General features: G+C 39.7%; 2 protein-coding genes across 2 annotated transcripts in view; one reads left to right on the top strand and one right to left on the bottom strand.

Moving 5' to 3' along the window:
• The first annotated feature begins 259 nt into the window (after window positions 1-259).
• LOC145478196 (triacylglycerol hydrolase DDHD2-like) lies at window positions 260-15,829 on the top strand. The gene is made up of 17 exons (XM_081456139.1): window positions 260-479; window positions 2,847-3,778; window positions 4,672-4,879; window positions 5,227-5,316; window positions 5,822-5,963; window positions 6,363-6,465; window positions 6,911-7,016; window positions 7,325-7,359; window positions 7,570-7,625; window positions 8,193-8,376; window positions 8,722-8,817; window positions 9,463-9,794; window positions 12,486-12,567; window positions 12,658-12,748; window positions 13,520-13,681; window positions 14,549-14,690; window positions 15,008-15,829. Exons 1-17 carry the CDS (start codon window positions 308-310, stop codon window positions 15,057-15,059), a joined length of 2,985 nt encoding a protein of 994 aa, XP_081312265.1. The 5' UTR covers window positions 260-307; the 3' UTR covers window positions 15,060-15,829.
• LOC145478198 (uncharacterized) overlaps window positions 9,871-16,343 on the bottom strand; it is a 40,741-nt gene continuing 34,268 nt past the window's right edge. The window contains exon 2 of the mRNA XM_081456142.1: window positions 9,871-12,005. Within this exon, the coding sequence (XP_081312268.1) occupies window positions 10,133-11,113 (981 nt within the window). The 5' untranslated portion in view covers window positions 11,114-12,005 and the 3' untranslated portion in view covers window positions 9,871-10,132. The remainder of the gene's footprint in view (window positions 12,006-16,343) is intronic.

Here is a 16,343-nt window from a genome sequence, read left to right as displayed (position 1 = left end):
TCGCGCGTGAATCCAAGTGTTAGCGCGCGCTGTAATTGGGCGCGAGATAAAATCTTTTTCGATCAAGCTTGATCAAGCTAAGATTGAGAGGGCGGATAGCGACTAACCTGAATTTCGTCGTCTATTTTGTCTACCTAAAAACTCAAAAACTCAAAACAGTAAAACTCAAAAAAGTCTTTCACGGGATAAAGCGAGTTCAACTTCAAGCTAAAGTGAAGAAGGGAAAAGGTAGGTCCGCAATGCATATTTTGGAATGACTTTATGAGCCCGCAATCACACCGCATCCTCTGACGTGTCCTTTTCCAAGATGGCGGACAGGCAGGGTTTTGATTCCTCTCAAAAACAAACGCCTTTACACGGGATTTCGTTGGCAAATTTTGGAGGGAATTTGAACTTTGGGCCAACGCTTGTGCCTGCTTCCGATTCTCCATCGATTTCGTTTGGAAATCAACCTATCGCAACCCCGACTGCCAGTAGAGGTAATGTAAGCTTAAAAATAATTTTAATGTAATTTCTTTTTTGGTACTTGCAAAGCGCATTGAATGATAATTTGAATCTTCGCTTTTCTTTCATTTGATTACTTGGTTATCTGTTGAACTCTTGGAAGCTGATGTTTCATCAACCTCGATCAGAGTTTCTATGTTGATTTGTTGGTTTCAATTTTAAGTAGGAAATATAAGATCTAGATTTGTTTCGCGACATGTTGGTAGCATCCTGAAATACTTCATGTATTTCAAATCTGATACTTGGGAAAACAAGTACTAAAGAAACAAAAAAAAAGTCCTTCCGTGCTATTGCATTGCTAAATTCAGCTGGAACTCAATCAACTACAGTTGTAACAGCGATTCAGACAAATGAATGGATGATGAATTTAATAACCTTTAGAAAATGGCCCAAAGAAAATACGCATGTGGATTGGTTCAAAATAGTTATTGTGTTTCTATTAAACAATTAGATTACAAACTTGAGATTTCGATTGAAATCAAGAGCGAATAATCAAAAGCGAATAATCTGATTGTTGTAGTATAACTCTACTAGTCGTTCAAAACTTTATCTAAATCCTTTTCAAAGACACCTTGAAAACGCCAAGAAGTGGCTGTCATTTTGTTAACAAGGGCACACTGCTAGCTACTCACTATCTATAGTGAGTAGCATAGCCAATCAGAGAGCGGTATTTGTGATAGAACGCTAGTAGATTTATACTAAAACTCGATAGAAACACGTGTGGTACGTGGTACATGTTTTCTGTTTCTTAGGTAACACAATACCTTGAGAGTACTACTTTTGTCGAATTCTTCTTTTTGAGCAAAACAAAATGGTCGTCATAAAATTCTAACATTTCCCAAAAAATGAAAGTAAAATCTTAAAATGCACTTGAGTTATTTTAGCAAAAAAGTATTTTTGTTATTAAATTAATAAAACAGTTAGGTGTCATAGTCCTCATAGCGTGTAGACTTTTTGTGCAAAGTGGTTTCCTCCGGTAGCTCTTATTACAAGGGCCTCATTAGCATTTTCTTGTTTACGCACTATTTCGCAGTTGTGTTTTCGAATTAATTCGCTCTTCCATTCTACCTATCATTCCTTATGAGGTCATGAAACCTGCTTAAGAAGGAAGAGAAAAATCCTTGGACAGCGAAAAAATTGAAGCCAGGACCTAAGAAGAAGACTAAAGCGGAATTTCTCAAAGACAAGAAGAAAACTTTGACCAACAGTGGCAAGGGATCATGCATACATGTACTTGTAACCGAACTCTTGCCACGCTTATTTCTCTTGGTTTTCCCATTTCTTATGAGTGGTGAAGACTGCTCTTTAAATGCATGCTGAAGTTCAACCAAAGAGAACATGACTGTTACACTATTGTGCCTTGGAATTCTCGCGAAAATCATTTCGCTCACTGTGAACGCTAGGGGTGCCATCATTTCATTGACTGGTGGCATATTCTGTTGTCATACATCTGAGTAAAGGCGTGACAGGTTCACAACTCTTCAAACAGTGATAACTTGCAATAGTTTTTCTCGAGAATACCATCTCTTTAAATGAATTAATAGGTGTAGAATTGGCAGATTTTCATGAAATTTGGCCAGAACATTCCCTAAGCATCGAGGAACAAAAGGATGTCAAGGATTTTTTATATCATGGATATTTCTCTTGTGACAGGTGTGAATGCAACAGGGTCACCAAATTACTCAATACTATTAACTTTATGGGTCTATAAAAAGATAACCAATAAGAATACCGGAAAACTCCAACACCTTTTGAGAGATTGACACTTGCTGACTAACACTGTCTAGTACTTAAACATCACTGCTTGCGTTTGATACCTGATTAGTTTGGTGGAATGACAATGGGTCGTTTTGCGTTTCTTGGCTTCTTTCTTCTCAACAAAGGCATGGCCAGTACAGTGGATACTTTCAGTTTTTTAATTCTCCAGTTCATAACCTTTCAATTGATGTATACTTTTTGGTAGTTTCCTTGAAAACAACCCTTGTGTGAATTTTTTTCTGAAGGGCACCCGTGAAGGTATTGTGTAACCTTAAATGGAAATCGCAGGAATCCCAAGTTTCTGATCTGGACAGAAGCTGGAGAAATTATGTTTGTGCAGTTAAATACATACCAAATGGCAAATATGTATCAAATATATATCACATGACAATTGAGAAAGAGAGGGAAACAAAATTCCCTTCTTATAGACATCCTCATGGTTACATGTAGTTCTATCTGTGATAACTGGGTGTCTTTATCCTGTGTGTGTTTCTTTTGAGTAAGGCTCTGCTGTATTGCTAATTACATGTAAGTGACTAAAATTACACATGCTCACATTCATTAAATGAATTTGTTGGCTTCAGCTAATGCAGGTCTGGAACATGCTGGTGAGGTAGACAGTTTTCTTGGTCAGCAGTCAGCTCCACAACTGCAGGCTCAAGGACCTTTTCAATCACCTACAAAAGACTCACCAGGGGTACTGCAGGGAAAGAATCAAAGTTCTCCATTCTTTACAATGGCTTCCCCATCATCATCTGGTCAAGATGATTTTCTGTCACCTGCAACAACAACTCAGAGTGTGGCAAGTAGTTTTCCCAGTCCACAGGTTCCTGCCACAAAATCCCCCTACCAGTCATCAACAGCTGTGGGGTCTGGGCCTCAGACTCCTCCAAGACCATCAGCTGATCTTCCCCAGTCTTTTCCTCCACCGCCAGCCAGTCGGTTCCAGTCTCCACCTCCACCTGTGACCAACCTGCCCCAAACTCCACCTATTCCGTCCAGCAGTCTGCCCCAGACCCCACCTCAGCCTGCGGCCAGCTGGCCTCAGACCCCACCCCAGCCTGCTGGTGGTTGGCCACAGACTCCACCGAATGCAGCAAATTTATCCCAGTCCACATCGCCACCTTTTGTTCCGCGCACCTCTCCTCAACCCTTGTCACACTCCTCATCTCCTCAACAAGTGCAAAGTGGCATGCCGCCTAGTGTGACACCGGCTGCTACAGTTGAACCTGTCCGACCACACTGGTTTTACAGGAAAGGAAATTCTGCCTGGATGCCATTTTCATATATTGATTCTGATTGCCTGGAGCAGGCTTTGAAAACATCTTCAGCCAGTGGGGACAGAATTGTTGCCACAGATGGGGGACGATATGATGTTAACCTGGACAAGAGGCTGCGATACCCTCTCTACTGGGAGGAGGATGTGTCTGTGGTGCTGCGATGCTCATGGTATTACAAAGGAGATGCACAGTCCAAACTTGTGCCTTATAAGGAAGACATGGCAGCTAGACTTGAGGTACTTTTAATTGACTCTAAATATAATTTTCAGGAATACAGGTAGTTTTTCTGCTAACTTAACTTGGAGGGAACTCAGGTGTATTGGTGATGGGGAGGTGTGGATGAAGCTAATTTAATCAGGCAATCTGATTAAACCAGTTCTATTAGGCTTAAACTGAAGCCAACAATGTAACAAAACAAACCTGTAGACAGTGCTGTGTTTGGACTAGAATGATCAGTGTGCTGGGAAATTCTTGGAGACTTCAGTTTGCCAAGTTGTTGCCCCGGCTATCAGAGGTTTTCTTCTGACTGTGTATGAAAAGCCTCTGGTTCCCAGGATTACATGCATGATTACATGTAAATTAGTTACTACATTTGCATTACACCAATAAACAACCCTGAAAATCCACAGAATCCCTTTTCATTGACAAACGAAACAAGACTAAAATAACGGTAAAATAATAATGCTATGATCTTCTGAAAATTAATTTTAACACATAACAAATTTATTTACCTCAAAATTGTATTTCCCTTACACTTTCATACCATTTACTGATCTATGTTGCTGGTTTGTTTTGCAAATGAGAATTTCAAGCATACAGGATTGAACTTGAAATGGTCTGCAATGCCACATTTTGTCCTGACATACAGTGTACTTAACCTTGGCAGAAACTCTGCTGCCATATTTACACTGTTGTCCATTAGTTAATTGTAAAAACTGTAAATGTCCCATGAGGGAGTCAATTTTTCTTTGCATACATGTTTACTTATAAAATGTAAATATGAAAAGTAAAGTTGGAAAGAGACTAAAACTCCCAGGACTGTTTACAGTACACTTATTAGAAACACTGCTTGACTTTAAAGTAATTTAATAATGCAAATTTCCATGCTGTTTACACACGGTCATTTCAGGCTGAATTTCTTTCAACATTTCGTGAGAACAAGTGGCCTCGCAGAGTGGAATTATCAGATGGAGAGTACATTATGATGCACAATGCTAATGTTATGGTGCATTTTGTGCCAAATAATGAGTCGGAAAACTGGAGTGGAGAGGATACTGTAGCAAGGCCAAAGGTTGTCAGGCGAGGAGTGGCAGATATCGAAGATGAGATTGATGATGGTAGGCTAATTGAGAAGCTGTACATGTATTTCAGAGAACAGTTTTTATGTCTGCAGAATCTTGACTGTGGCAAAACCTCTCTTCAAAACCACATTTAAGAGTTTGTCACTTCAGAGAGTAAGTTGGCTACCACAAAGGAGTTGGTGATCTCTTTTGGGTGACCACCTCAAAAGGATGGCCACTCGCATAAGGCAATCACTGTTAAGATGGCTCTCTCTTTAGTGTGAAATCCTTATAATGACATTCACCTCTATAACATGATCACCTTAAAAGACAGCCACCCAATCACCAATTATATTTATTTCACATTGTTGTTTGTTAATTTGTGTGCTTTATGGTCCTTATAGGTGAACCAGCTCAAATTGATCATCTGATTTTTGTTGTCCATGGTATTGGGCCAATTGCAGACTTAAACTTTAGAAATATTATTGAATGTGGTAGGTATTCCTATACAACACTCCACGTGACTACAATGCATTTGGGCTGATTAGCCTTTCGTCATAAAATGCTTCCCTTAGTTGGGAAAGTATAGTCTGAAAATGTTAAAAGTACCATAACCTGAATGTCAAATTCATTGTTATTTAATCAGGAAAATTAGACTCCTGGAATACTTACACAAAAGTGACACAACTTGGCACAGTAGACTGTAGAAGAATTATATAGAACTGACAATGATTGACCTGCAACTGTTCAATAATTTAACAGCAATTTTTTGCCTATTAAGTGATGCATATTAGTTGCAAACGGCTGTATCTTAACTTGTCAAATGAAAGGCAGAAAACCTGATGTAATGGAGAGCATTGGCGCAGTCACTGACAAGCAAATTAAGTTGTAAGAAAATTTACTGAAAATTGGCAGTTGTATAGTTCTAGACCATATCAAATTAAAAACCTTTCTTTCACGTACAGTCTTTTCACTCATTCCTCATTCCCATGCTTGCAGTTAATGATTTTCGGAAAGTGAGTCTTCAAATGTTGTTTGATCACCATGAGGAGCTGTCCAGAGGTCGAGCTATTGGAAGAGTGGAGTTCCTTCCGGTACAGTGGCATTCCAGACTTCACAACGACTCAACTGGAGTAGATGAGTAAGTGTGTAAGAGTGTTTGTGTTCACTGGGTGATTGGAAATTGATTGACATTTTATAAGCGTTTAGTCAAGGCTTATTTATTTTCCAAGGCCTTTTGTTGAGTTTCTAAGCTTAATTTTTAAATTTATAATAGGATTTTAGGTTGTAATTCTTAAGATTAGACGTTTTGATTATATTTGTAGAAAAAGTGCAATATAAGTATTAAATATTGTTGTTGTTGTTATTATTATTATTATTATTATTATTATTATCATTATTATAACTATTATTATTATTATTATTATTATTGGAAGTACAGTGGAAGAACTGGAGTGTTCAAGAAAGTTCTATGTACATGTAGTCAGGAAAATTGTTGTTTATGAACTTAGATCTGCAATAAATTTCTTTTTCTCTGCAGGAGACTTCAGTCCATCTCTTTGAGCAGCATACGCCGTCTAAGAGAGTTTACAAACAGCACTCTTCTTGATATTCTGTTTTACACAAGTCCTACATATTGTCAAGTGAGTTGCATCAATTCTGAAATTTTGTGAGACAGTTAACAGTAAACAGTGAGACACTTAACACTTCAAAGTTCTGATAGCGTACAATGCTTGCTTGCTTTATTCATGACTAATGGCAGTAAAAATCTAAAGGTTTGGCTTGAAGTTGGAAATGCAAGGAAACCGTCATTAATACAAGTGAAAGGGGAAATTCGTACCCATGTGATAGCATGTGATTTACATCCTTTTAGTACAAAGATTGATGGAAATCTAATTTTTTCTCACAATATGTATACATAATCAAGGAGAATGGAGATGAGAATAAAGTAAATCATCAATAAGGGAATATTGTGTTGGTGTATTACCAAACTCTCTGAACCTAAATTACAAGGAATGTGCGAGAATAAGCACTTAAAGAATATAAGAGAATTACTGGTTTGATTTGGATCTGTTTTTCTTTCCACAGAACATTGTCAACACAGTAGGTGAGGACATAGAGCGACTGCTGGAAATCTTCAAGAAAAGGAATCCTATGTTTAATGGAAAATATTCAGTGTGCGGACACAGTTTAGGTAACGCAGCAAATTCCCAACTTTGACAAGATAATTGAGAGGCAAAAGCGCGATTTTATAGCTTCTTTATTTCTCGCGAGAATACTTCTCACAAGCAGGAGAGATCCACGCGGGGTACACACGCGCGTACTTCCTCGAAACAATGCTGTGTGAGTCTTCCTTTTTTGTTTAAGAGACTAACTTGAAAGTGCGAACAAACATGGCGCTTTGAATGTTTTTCGACTGAGTTGATATTGTTGTTCTGTTTGAGATAGAAAAGTAACACGAATAAAGCGGGCATCATATAATTCTCTTTATTTTCCTTGCAGGTTCTAGTATCCTGTTTGATATTCTTCAGCATCAGGTATTTGAGTGTACTTGAGCATTTGATTTTTTGTGGTGTTTTTTCCTTTGACGAAATGGTCGTTCATTTTGGTGGACAACGTATTTGATTTTTTTTGAAGTACTAAGTCACTCTTATGGAAAAAAATTATTAAGTTGAGCAATTGGTGCAGTACGTTATGATTGTCATGTCAAATATTAGTCTTTTTCTTGTTTTCTTTTTGTAACTCAGAAAGTTCAGCGTGGCCAGCCCCAGACAGCAAAACAACCTACGATTGAGCAAGTGAAGTAAGCTTGATTTTGGTTGATTCTGGTTCTTATTTACGTATTTGGCTTAAAAACCGGAGGCAGCGTGGCTGAATGGTTAGGGTGCCAGAAATCCGGAGGTTGCGGGTGTCTTGAGTTGTTTCTCGGTAGACCCTAGTTCAACTCCTCGGTCATGCTTGTAAATAGCCAACTGGTCTGCCTCACGCCAGTTGAGATTTTTTAACCCTATGAAAATATTTCTTTCTTTCAATTAAGTGGCATGCCTGAGAACTACAGATGTAGTTAGTTGTAGCTAAGCGCATCGACCACTATAAACATTCTACTTTCAACATTCAGCATTCAACATTAAATCTACCCTGATACAACCGTGACGAAAACATGTGTCATCACGCGACGGACGTTGATGCGGGATATGACCTGAGTGCTGCTGCAACGTAACACTGTTAAGGTTTAGGATTGTTTTCCCACAAATAAGGGGTTTAATTTCATTTACAACGAAGCCACCGTTAAAGCGCCTTCTGAAGTGATTCCGACATCGTTGTCCTGTTGAATAACGTGGAAGTGTTTATTACATTTTGCCGTTTTCAGTGAAACGTTGAACACAGACGGTGCTGCAGCCGCTGACAACAACGACACAACACAAGACTCAGACGAACAATCGGATGACAATGAAGAAGAGTCGTACCCAGCTCTCGGAGATGCTTTAACACAGCTTGGTTTACCTGAATACGTGGGGCTGTTCGAATCTGAAGAAATGGACATGGAGACGTTTGTAAGTTGATCTTATGACCGTTACTTGTTCTTACTTATCAGATAGCCAGACTAGAGAAGAGTTAATTGAGCAGATTTCTGAGATGGAAGACGAGCGACAACTTTTTCGCTAACTGGAGAAGGCTTAAACCTTTTTTGAGTTACAATGTAGGTTCTTGCAAATTTCAGTGGAACCTGAGTCAGACTTCAAATTTTCGATATTGCAATAGACTTCCATCCTCGCTTCCTGCCGTCAACACACATTTGTATTTCCTAATGGGTATTGATATTTGTCGATTGCTTTTTTTGCGACATGTCGGTTCAGGGAGTTGTATGATCCAAGTTTATTCCGTTTTGTTCGTGGCAGCTGCTGTGTGGCGAGGAGGACATGAAAGAGATGGGAATTCCCATGGGACCGAGAAAGAAATTGATGGGATACCTGAGAAATCAGAAACAAAACATGGTAGGTATTCAGTTTAGTCGTCTCGTCTGTGAATATCACTGTTCTTTGACTACTGCGTTTTTTATCTTCCTAAAACAAAATCAAACGTAATTACTGAGTCAATTTACTATGACAGCATGACAGTTAACCAATCAGAAACCGAAGCCAAAACATGTGTCCAGCGTCAAGCATTTTGTCGTGTGGTCTTCTTGTTAATGACTGAGAAGTCATGCAAAAGCTACATGTTTGTTCTGATTAGTTACGTCAGATCGTACTGCAATAGACAATGGCAACACATTGCAGCAGTAGACCAAACATACAGTTACTTTGACGGTCAGTTAAAAAGCGCTTAGTTCGGCAAAAACAAGTAAAAAAAGAGCCGAAGATAAACACATTACTTTTGTTAGCCTTCGAGGCAGACGTTTCCTTTCATTTTCCAGGCGGAGAGATCGAGCAAGCGAGCAAGTAAACGAGCCCGCCATGGTTGAGCAAAAAATGGGGAGAAATTTTGTCTCAGCCTCTCCCCCCCCTGCTCCCTGTTTTTCGCACTTGCTCGCAGTTTCATTTCCTTCGCGTGCTTTTGGAAATGCGGAATCCCTGCTGCGCAGACTCATGATACTTTTGGAAGCCATTTTAGATTTGAAAGGTGATATCTTAATGCTGTAGGAAAAAAGAAAGCTCGAAAGAGAAGAGAACAAAAAAGCCAAGGCAGAAGCGAAAGCTAAAGCAAAAGCTGAACGGCAGAAGTTAAAAGAGGCAAGGACAAAAGAACAAACAACTTCTAGTCTTGAAGTGACGTCTTCCACAGTTTTGGTGGCGAAGCCAGACGCAGGAGTTGGTAATTCATTATCTTTAGCTTCCGTAGGCAGCGTGGAAGTCGTTTATCAACAGGGACTGGCTGGAACGGGACAACCTTACGTGGAATACCCACAGCTTGATCTCAACTTTTACGCTTTGTTTGCATTGGGTTCCCCGATTGGAATGTTTCAAACTGTAAGGTAAGGAAGACTGTGTTGCTTAGAGACCGTTCATTTTTTATAAGGTAGGGGGGGCTGGTGGGATTTGGGGGGGGGGGGGCATGCGAAAAAAATGGCTTTCGAGGGGGGGCCATCCCAAAAAAATAAGGGAAAAAGGGGGGGTCACGTGAAATATTTTAGTAAAACTTTAAAATGGCATAATGTTTGAATATCAAAAAAATTGCTATAGAATAAACATAGAAGGCAGGATATAAATTTATTACAAACTTTCCTTCTACTTTAAAAAAACGTTTGGCGACAAAAAGCATTTGTAGCTACTGAAAAGAAGTACTTAACACTGTTATTTTCGAATGCAACTTTCACTGGCACTCATCTTCATCTTCGCTGTCGTCGAGTTCTTCGTCGCCGCTTGTGCTGCTATGGGAGTCTCTTTCACCAATGCTGTAAGAAGCAGCAATGCTTTCCGCCAGAGTGTACTCTTCAGGGTACATGAAGGTGTAAACATAATCTCTGACTTCCCGCTCAAGGTTGGTGGTGATTCTGCTTCTTGCAGCATTGGTGAAATAATTCCCTTCCAAGAGCTGTGCGATGTATGGCCCATCTCTTCTAAATATCGACGTGGCAACATCCTCAACTTTAAGACACTCTTCCGGGACGGCCGTTCTAGGAGGGTACACAAGGCATTGTGGAAGATCATTTCCTAGCGGGTTTCCAACACAGATTCCATAAACTCGTTGGACGTTGTTTTCAGTCCGCTTCCTCTTTCTTTCATTTGACTTTCTGCGGTTTTCTTTTTTTCTTCTCCTTTTGTTGATGTGCTGTTTGAGTATGCCTTTGAATATGCTGTTATAATTGCTCTTCTTATTTTCTAGTGCTTCCATGTCCTGCGTGACCTTCGTCAACTTAGCTTCTGTACATTTGATCTGTTTTACATTAAAACTGTGGGCAAATTCTTCGCCCTGCTTTAAAGCAAGCCCATTGGACTGAAAGAGTGTGGAATCGTGTTCCTTTACATCTTTCAATATGACATTCAACTTTTCCACCATTGCTCTGTGCTCTTTGATGGAGAAGTTCAGTTTTCTTCCATCACTGGGCTTCAACTGGTACCCTTGCATGGAAAACTCACTCGCCCTTTCTGAACAGCCATCCGCACCTAGAAAAATTGCTTCTTTTGCATGTAAGATGTCAAACTGCCTGGATCGTTCAGCTGTAAACCTTTTCTTAAACGACTCGTCGCTTTCGCCATTATTGCGCATTTTGGAATGAGCCTCTTTCATGATGCTCACGTAGTAATGCGCTCTTTCCCCGATTGGATTAACAATATAAAGAAGAAAGAGCATGGAAGTGGCAGGCTGGTTTTATCTGACCCAGAGAGCGTTGCTCTATTTGCAGATAAGTTTATTGCCAAATCGAAGTTTGTGGTGGATTATCTTCAGCATCTCGAAGTGCTGGAATTTAAAAGGAAAAAGAGAGTAGAAGAAAAGGCAAAGTTAAGTAGGGAGGAGGATTATCCTTGGACTGAGTTGTGCGAAGATCTAACCAAGCTTAAAAAGCTACGTGTTCCAGAACTAAACAAGTACTCAAACCACCACGGGCTGAAGCAGCATTTGAAAAGCAGCAAGAGTGAGAAAGTAAAGGCAATTGTAAGACATTCATGCTCGCAGCAGAAGAGTCCTCTCAGAGCTGGCCAACCAACACTGAGAAATGCCAGGACATTGACACAAAATGACAACAGGGCAAGTGCTGACAGCAGTGAAACGGATGAAAGTGACAATGATGAGTATGACAGTGATGCCATTGACTCTGGGGGAGAGGATGACTCAAGTGACGTCATTCTTGCATTCATCAATTCAGATGAGGAAGATGCCAATGAGAGGCCAAATGCCACACGCTCAGGGCGAGCCATAACTAGGAGATCCGAAATTGACTTCTCTTTCTTTTGATTTGTTTTTTAAACAACAGCTCTCTGTCGTATAGAGATTGTAAATATTGTCTTCATAGTGAGCACAATAACGTGAAGTAGGGGGATAATAGAGAAATATTAAAAAAGTTGAAATCTAAATATTGTTTCTTCAATTTTTTTTGCGGGGGGGGGGGTCATCCCAAAAAATGACCGCTATAAGGGGGGGCCCATGTGAAAAAATTGGTAAGCTGAGGGGGGGTCATGCGATTTTTAAATGGTGCTTCCCAAATCCCACCAGCCCCCCCTCCCTCATAAAAAATGAACGGTCCCTTATCAGTAACTAGATATTGTGGCAAGTCGGCGTTAAAGTCTGTGGGAAGCACGCTGGCCCAATGGTCAGTGGGCTTGATTCCAAGGTCATTGTATTGTGTTGTTGGGTAAGACACTTCACTTTCACAGTGCCTCTCCATCGTTATCTCGAGGGCGAGGATTAGAAAGAGACAAGACAAATTATACTACCCACGTATCTACCTCTATGGCGTTTTTAAATGATGTACTAATTTTGGTTTAAAGGGAAGGGAACACTTGATAACACCAGAAGCATATTCTTCTGATAACAATGAAGACTGCACTCCATTGCTCAGCCGCATTTCTGTTCTTTTAACTTTAGTGATTCAATTTAAAAGAAGGGAAGTTACCACAGTTTATGTCAGTCTATAGCTACCCGTTAGACTTTGGTTACTAGGGTGGGTAATTTACGAGCTGTGACTCTTCAAAATAACGTAGCGGTCGATATTTTCTTTTCGCAGAGGTGTCGATGAAATCGGGCTCAACTTTCAGTTCCCAACCTGTCCGCGACTGTTCAATATATTCCACCCGTTTGATCCTGTGGTGAGTGGTAATTTTGGTCAAAATATTAAACTAGGTTTTATCGTCGTTTCGTTTCAGACTCTGACTTCAAACAATTCTTCTTTATAACAGGCATATCGTATCGAACCTCTAGTGAACCCATCAATCCAGGCTGACCCTGTTGTGGTGCCACATCATAAGGGAAGGAAACGAATGCATATAGGTAAGGCTTTGATAACGAGGTAGTCTTGCCCGCATTGGGTTATTACTTACATAAACAATGTTGTCGATAGTTTTTTTTCGCGAGATCACCAAACAACTCCGGAGAAAAACTTTTGAGAAAATTCGTCGATAATTTAAAAAAAAAAAACACGTTGCAAATCACCTGTCATTCATTTTGTTTAAACATACTCGAAATCCACTATCGGTAATATCTATCATAAAGGGAAATCATTCGACTTTTGGCCATAATGATTGATTGAAAATCTAATTTGAGTTATTGAAGAAAAGTGAAGACTTGAGTGTGAATTAATAATAAATATGATAAATAATACATAATATTTTAAGAGGAAGCCTCCAATCACCATAAGGTGGTTTTCAGGAGGGTCCTCTGAGAAAATAAATGTTAAACCTTTAAAATACATTAAAATCTAAAATACAATAAAAAGGACAAAAACCTATGCGGTAAGCTAACTAAGATTAAAAACTAAAACGAGAATTAAAATACTACTAACTAAGGTTAAAATGGTTATTATTTTTGTGGAGAGGTTTGTTTGTGATTAACAGTTAGCGACTGCAGCTGAGGGTACCCGACGTTCAAAAAAGTCATTTAACTTAAGTTTGAAAGTTTGAAAGTTTGAAAAGGTGAGAGGGTTTATATTAGAAAGGTGCTTGAGATCAAGATTTTCTTTCTTCCTCCCTTTTCACTCAATTGTGACGAGAAATTATGTAATTCTGGGTACTAAAATGATACGTTTGCTTTTTTCGTTTTCAGAACTCCGTGAGAATCTGACAAGACTGGGCGCTAATCTTAAGCAGAGCCTCATTGAGTCTGCGCGGAAAACGTGGGAGTCAATCAATGAATTTGCGCGAGCTCACTCGACGCAGGGCGCTGACGAGCAAGACGCTGCTGTAGAGGTGGCTACTGAGGCGATAGGTAAGAGAGAAATTATGAATGAGCTCACTGTGAGGGTCGCCTATTACCTCGCGAACCAGTTATTTTTATTATTGGTTCTTGAAAGTGTAGATAACAGGTCTCTGTGTACAAAAGCGATTGCAGTCGAAGTTTAATAGTGTGACAGCCTCTCCAACCTCGATTCAGTGAATCAGTGTGGTTTTAACTTAGAAGTCTCTGAATTGAGTTTTGTTGTGTTACCGTTCGTGGTTAGTCCTCTGGGTTAAGCGGTTCCGGTTCGATCCCTGGCCAGGGACATTGTACTTCTCTCCACCCAGGTGTAGTAACGGGTAGCGGCGAATAGTTGGGGCATGAGGAGTAACCTGCGGTGGACTAGCATCCAATCCAGGGGGGAGTAGAAATACTCTTAGTCGCTTCACGATAAAGAAAGCGCAGTTAGGCGGCGAGAGCTTTGAGACAGTTGGCCGTAAGGGGTCTTACTTTTTTTGTGTGTGACTGTTCAAGTTAAAGTTAATGAACAGCGTTTTTGTAAAATTGATTATCACGCTGTGCAAGGTGGTTTCGTGGATGAAATCTACCTATGCTGCGTAACAGCTTTTATTGAAAAATAAAGCTGCTTAGCAGTAAATTTTTTGTGCTAACCTATTGAACAGTGTTTTTATTCGGTGCTGTTTATTGTGCTATACGTAGTGGTTTTAACTTGCAAGTATGGATGAATCTTTAGTGCGTGACCGTACATAGACTATGAAACCTCCTGTGGGGTTGTTTGTTTTTTGAAATGGAATTTGGCATTTTTTCCTTCAGGGTTAAATGTGTCTTTACGAGTGCCGATAAAGCCGCTATGTTGGGTACTAAAAATGTCTGCTCTGTTCTTCTTTGTAATGCTAGAGTCTCCCCCTGATCCCCCAGCGGAGGTAGTTCAAGTAGGACGACTGAACGGTGGTCAGCGGATTGACTACGTTCTTCAAGAGAAACCAATAGAAAGTTTGAATGAATACCTTTTCGCACTCAGCAGTCACGTCTGCTATTGGTGAGTGACGTCATTTCCTTTGTCTTGATATTCACGGTTTTGTCCAACTACGTTACCACGGTCGTCTACCTCAGAGAAATTGGGAAATCGTCCGAACGATGTTTGGTTCTCGTTCCACAAACCTTCTTTTGCATGCAAACGAAAGAAAACGAGACATTTTGCTTGGTTCGCTTCCTCCGTACTTCAGTTTTTCGTAGCCCTTCATAAATTCATAGTTTGCCTACCGACCAAAATCGCTATTTGGAAAAAGAAACACATTTCCCAAATCTGTGATTACTTACTGTTTTTTTTGTCAAATCATCTTCGTTTTCTTGCAGGGTCTCCGAAGATACCGCACTCTTCATGTTGAAGGAAATTTACAGAGATTAGCAACAAGATTGAAATAAACTTATCGAGAATTCACGCCCACGTCAAATTCGTACTACCAGTCAAGAAATGATTAAACACGTGTTAGCTCAGTGCTGTTGAATCAACTTGTTCTTAATACAAATATTGCTATAACCCTGGGACCTCAACAAGAACCATCTTGTTGGATATTCAAGACGAGAAATTCAACAATTTCAGTTTACGCTTTATTTTGGGAACGTTCGTTTGCTTCTATTGGGATACTCTTGTGGAAGGAAGACATTCATAGCAAGACATCACTTTGCTCTGAAATATCAGAGAGAAGAAGAAATAAACATGTGAAATCGAATGGGCAACGAACTGAAAAACAGATCACGACTTTTGGTTTGTTGCTGGATGATTTGGTTGTGTCAAAAAAGACTGCTCTTCACTGAAAGAGGAATGTACGTTTGTAGATAGACACTAGTTTAGGCGGAAAATGTTGAGAAGACACTTTTTTTCACCAAGAAAGATAGACATACAGAGAAATCTCTAGCTGTTTAAATCTGCTGATCAAAGCTGATCAGAGTTGTAAGATGCTCTCAAATTATTTTTGAAGGATTGCGAGTTGCTATACAATTGGGGAAAGTTAGAAAAGTGGCAACATAATAGGTTTTGTAATTAATTTCAATAGCGTTTGTGTTTTAACGCGATCAAAAGAAGTTTCAACTTTAATTTCAGTTGATTTAAATAATAAAAAAAAACAGTTTAAGTAGAATGTTGAGATTAAAACTAAATAAATTTTGCTTTGCTTTGCAATTTTCTTTTCCTTCTGTTCCAACGGTTGGTCGCGCAACACACGTTTTTAAGGGCCCATTAACCGATCTTTTCGAGGCGTTGCTAAGGAAAATTTAGTCTCATATAACCTCATCATTTTTAGTTAGTTCAGAGTTATTTCATGTGTTTCAACTTTTTCATGATCAGTAACACTAGTGATTACGCCCATGGTCATGTGACTAATACAGAAAAAATGTAAAGGCTCCCAGGCAAATTACTTTCTCAGGATTTTTTTCATTGATTGCTGCGGAGCGAGCGTAGCGAGCGAGCAGCAACATAATCAGGATTTAAGAAGAATATATAGAAGGGGGTAGGAATTCTCGAATTCATCACTTTTTACCAGAATGCATTGCAGTTAACCAGACTGCACTGCGTCTCTTTTACTGGAGTGCATTGCGCCACGAACAACACGAGGATGTCATACTCATCGAGCCGTCGTCCTTTTTCGCGTGGATTCCACTGAGAAAGTTTGCTCTGATTTACCTGTAAAGC

The sequence above is a fragment of the Orbicella franksi genome, chromosome 2 (genome assembly GCF_964199315.1).
Source record: "Orbicella franksi chromosome 2, jaOrbFran1.1, whole genome shotgun sequence".
Lineage (NCBI taxonomy): Eukaryota > Metazoa > Cnidaria > Anthozoa > Scleractinia > Merulinidae > Orbicella > Orbicella franksi.
This window is presented reverse-complemented; position numbering and strand designations above follow the sequence as displayed.

What these genes read in the sequence shown, in the direction of transcription:
- LOC145478196 (XM_081456139.1), top strand. Translation starts at nt 308, where the DNA reads ATGGCGGACAGGCAGGGTTTTGATTCCTCTCAAAAACAAACGCCTTTA. An exon ending in AAGGAAACGAATGCATATAG is followed by an intron (nt 12,749 to 13,519) that starts GTAAGGCTTTGA and finishes TTTCGTTTTCAG; the next exon opens with AACTCCGTGAGAATCTGACA. An exon ending in GGTGGCTACTGAGGCGATAG is followed by an intron (nt 13,682 to 14,548) that starts GTAAGAGAGAAA and finishes TTGTAATGCTAG; the next exon opens with AGTCTCCCCCTGATCCCCCA.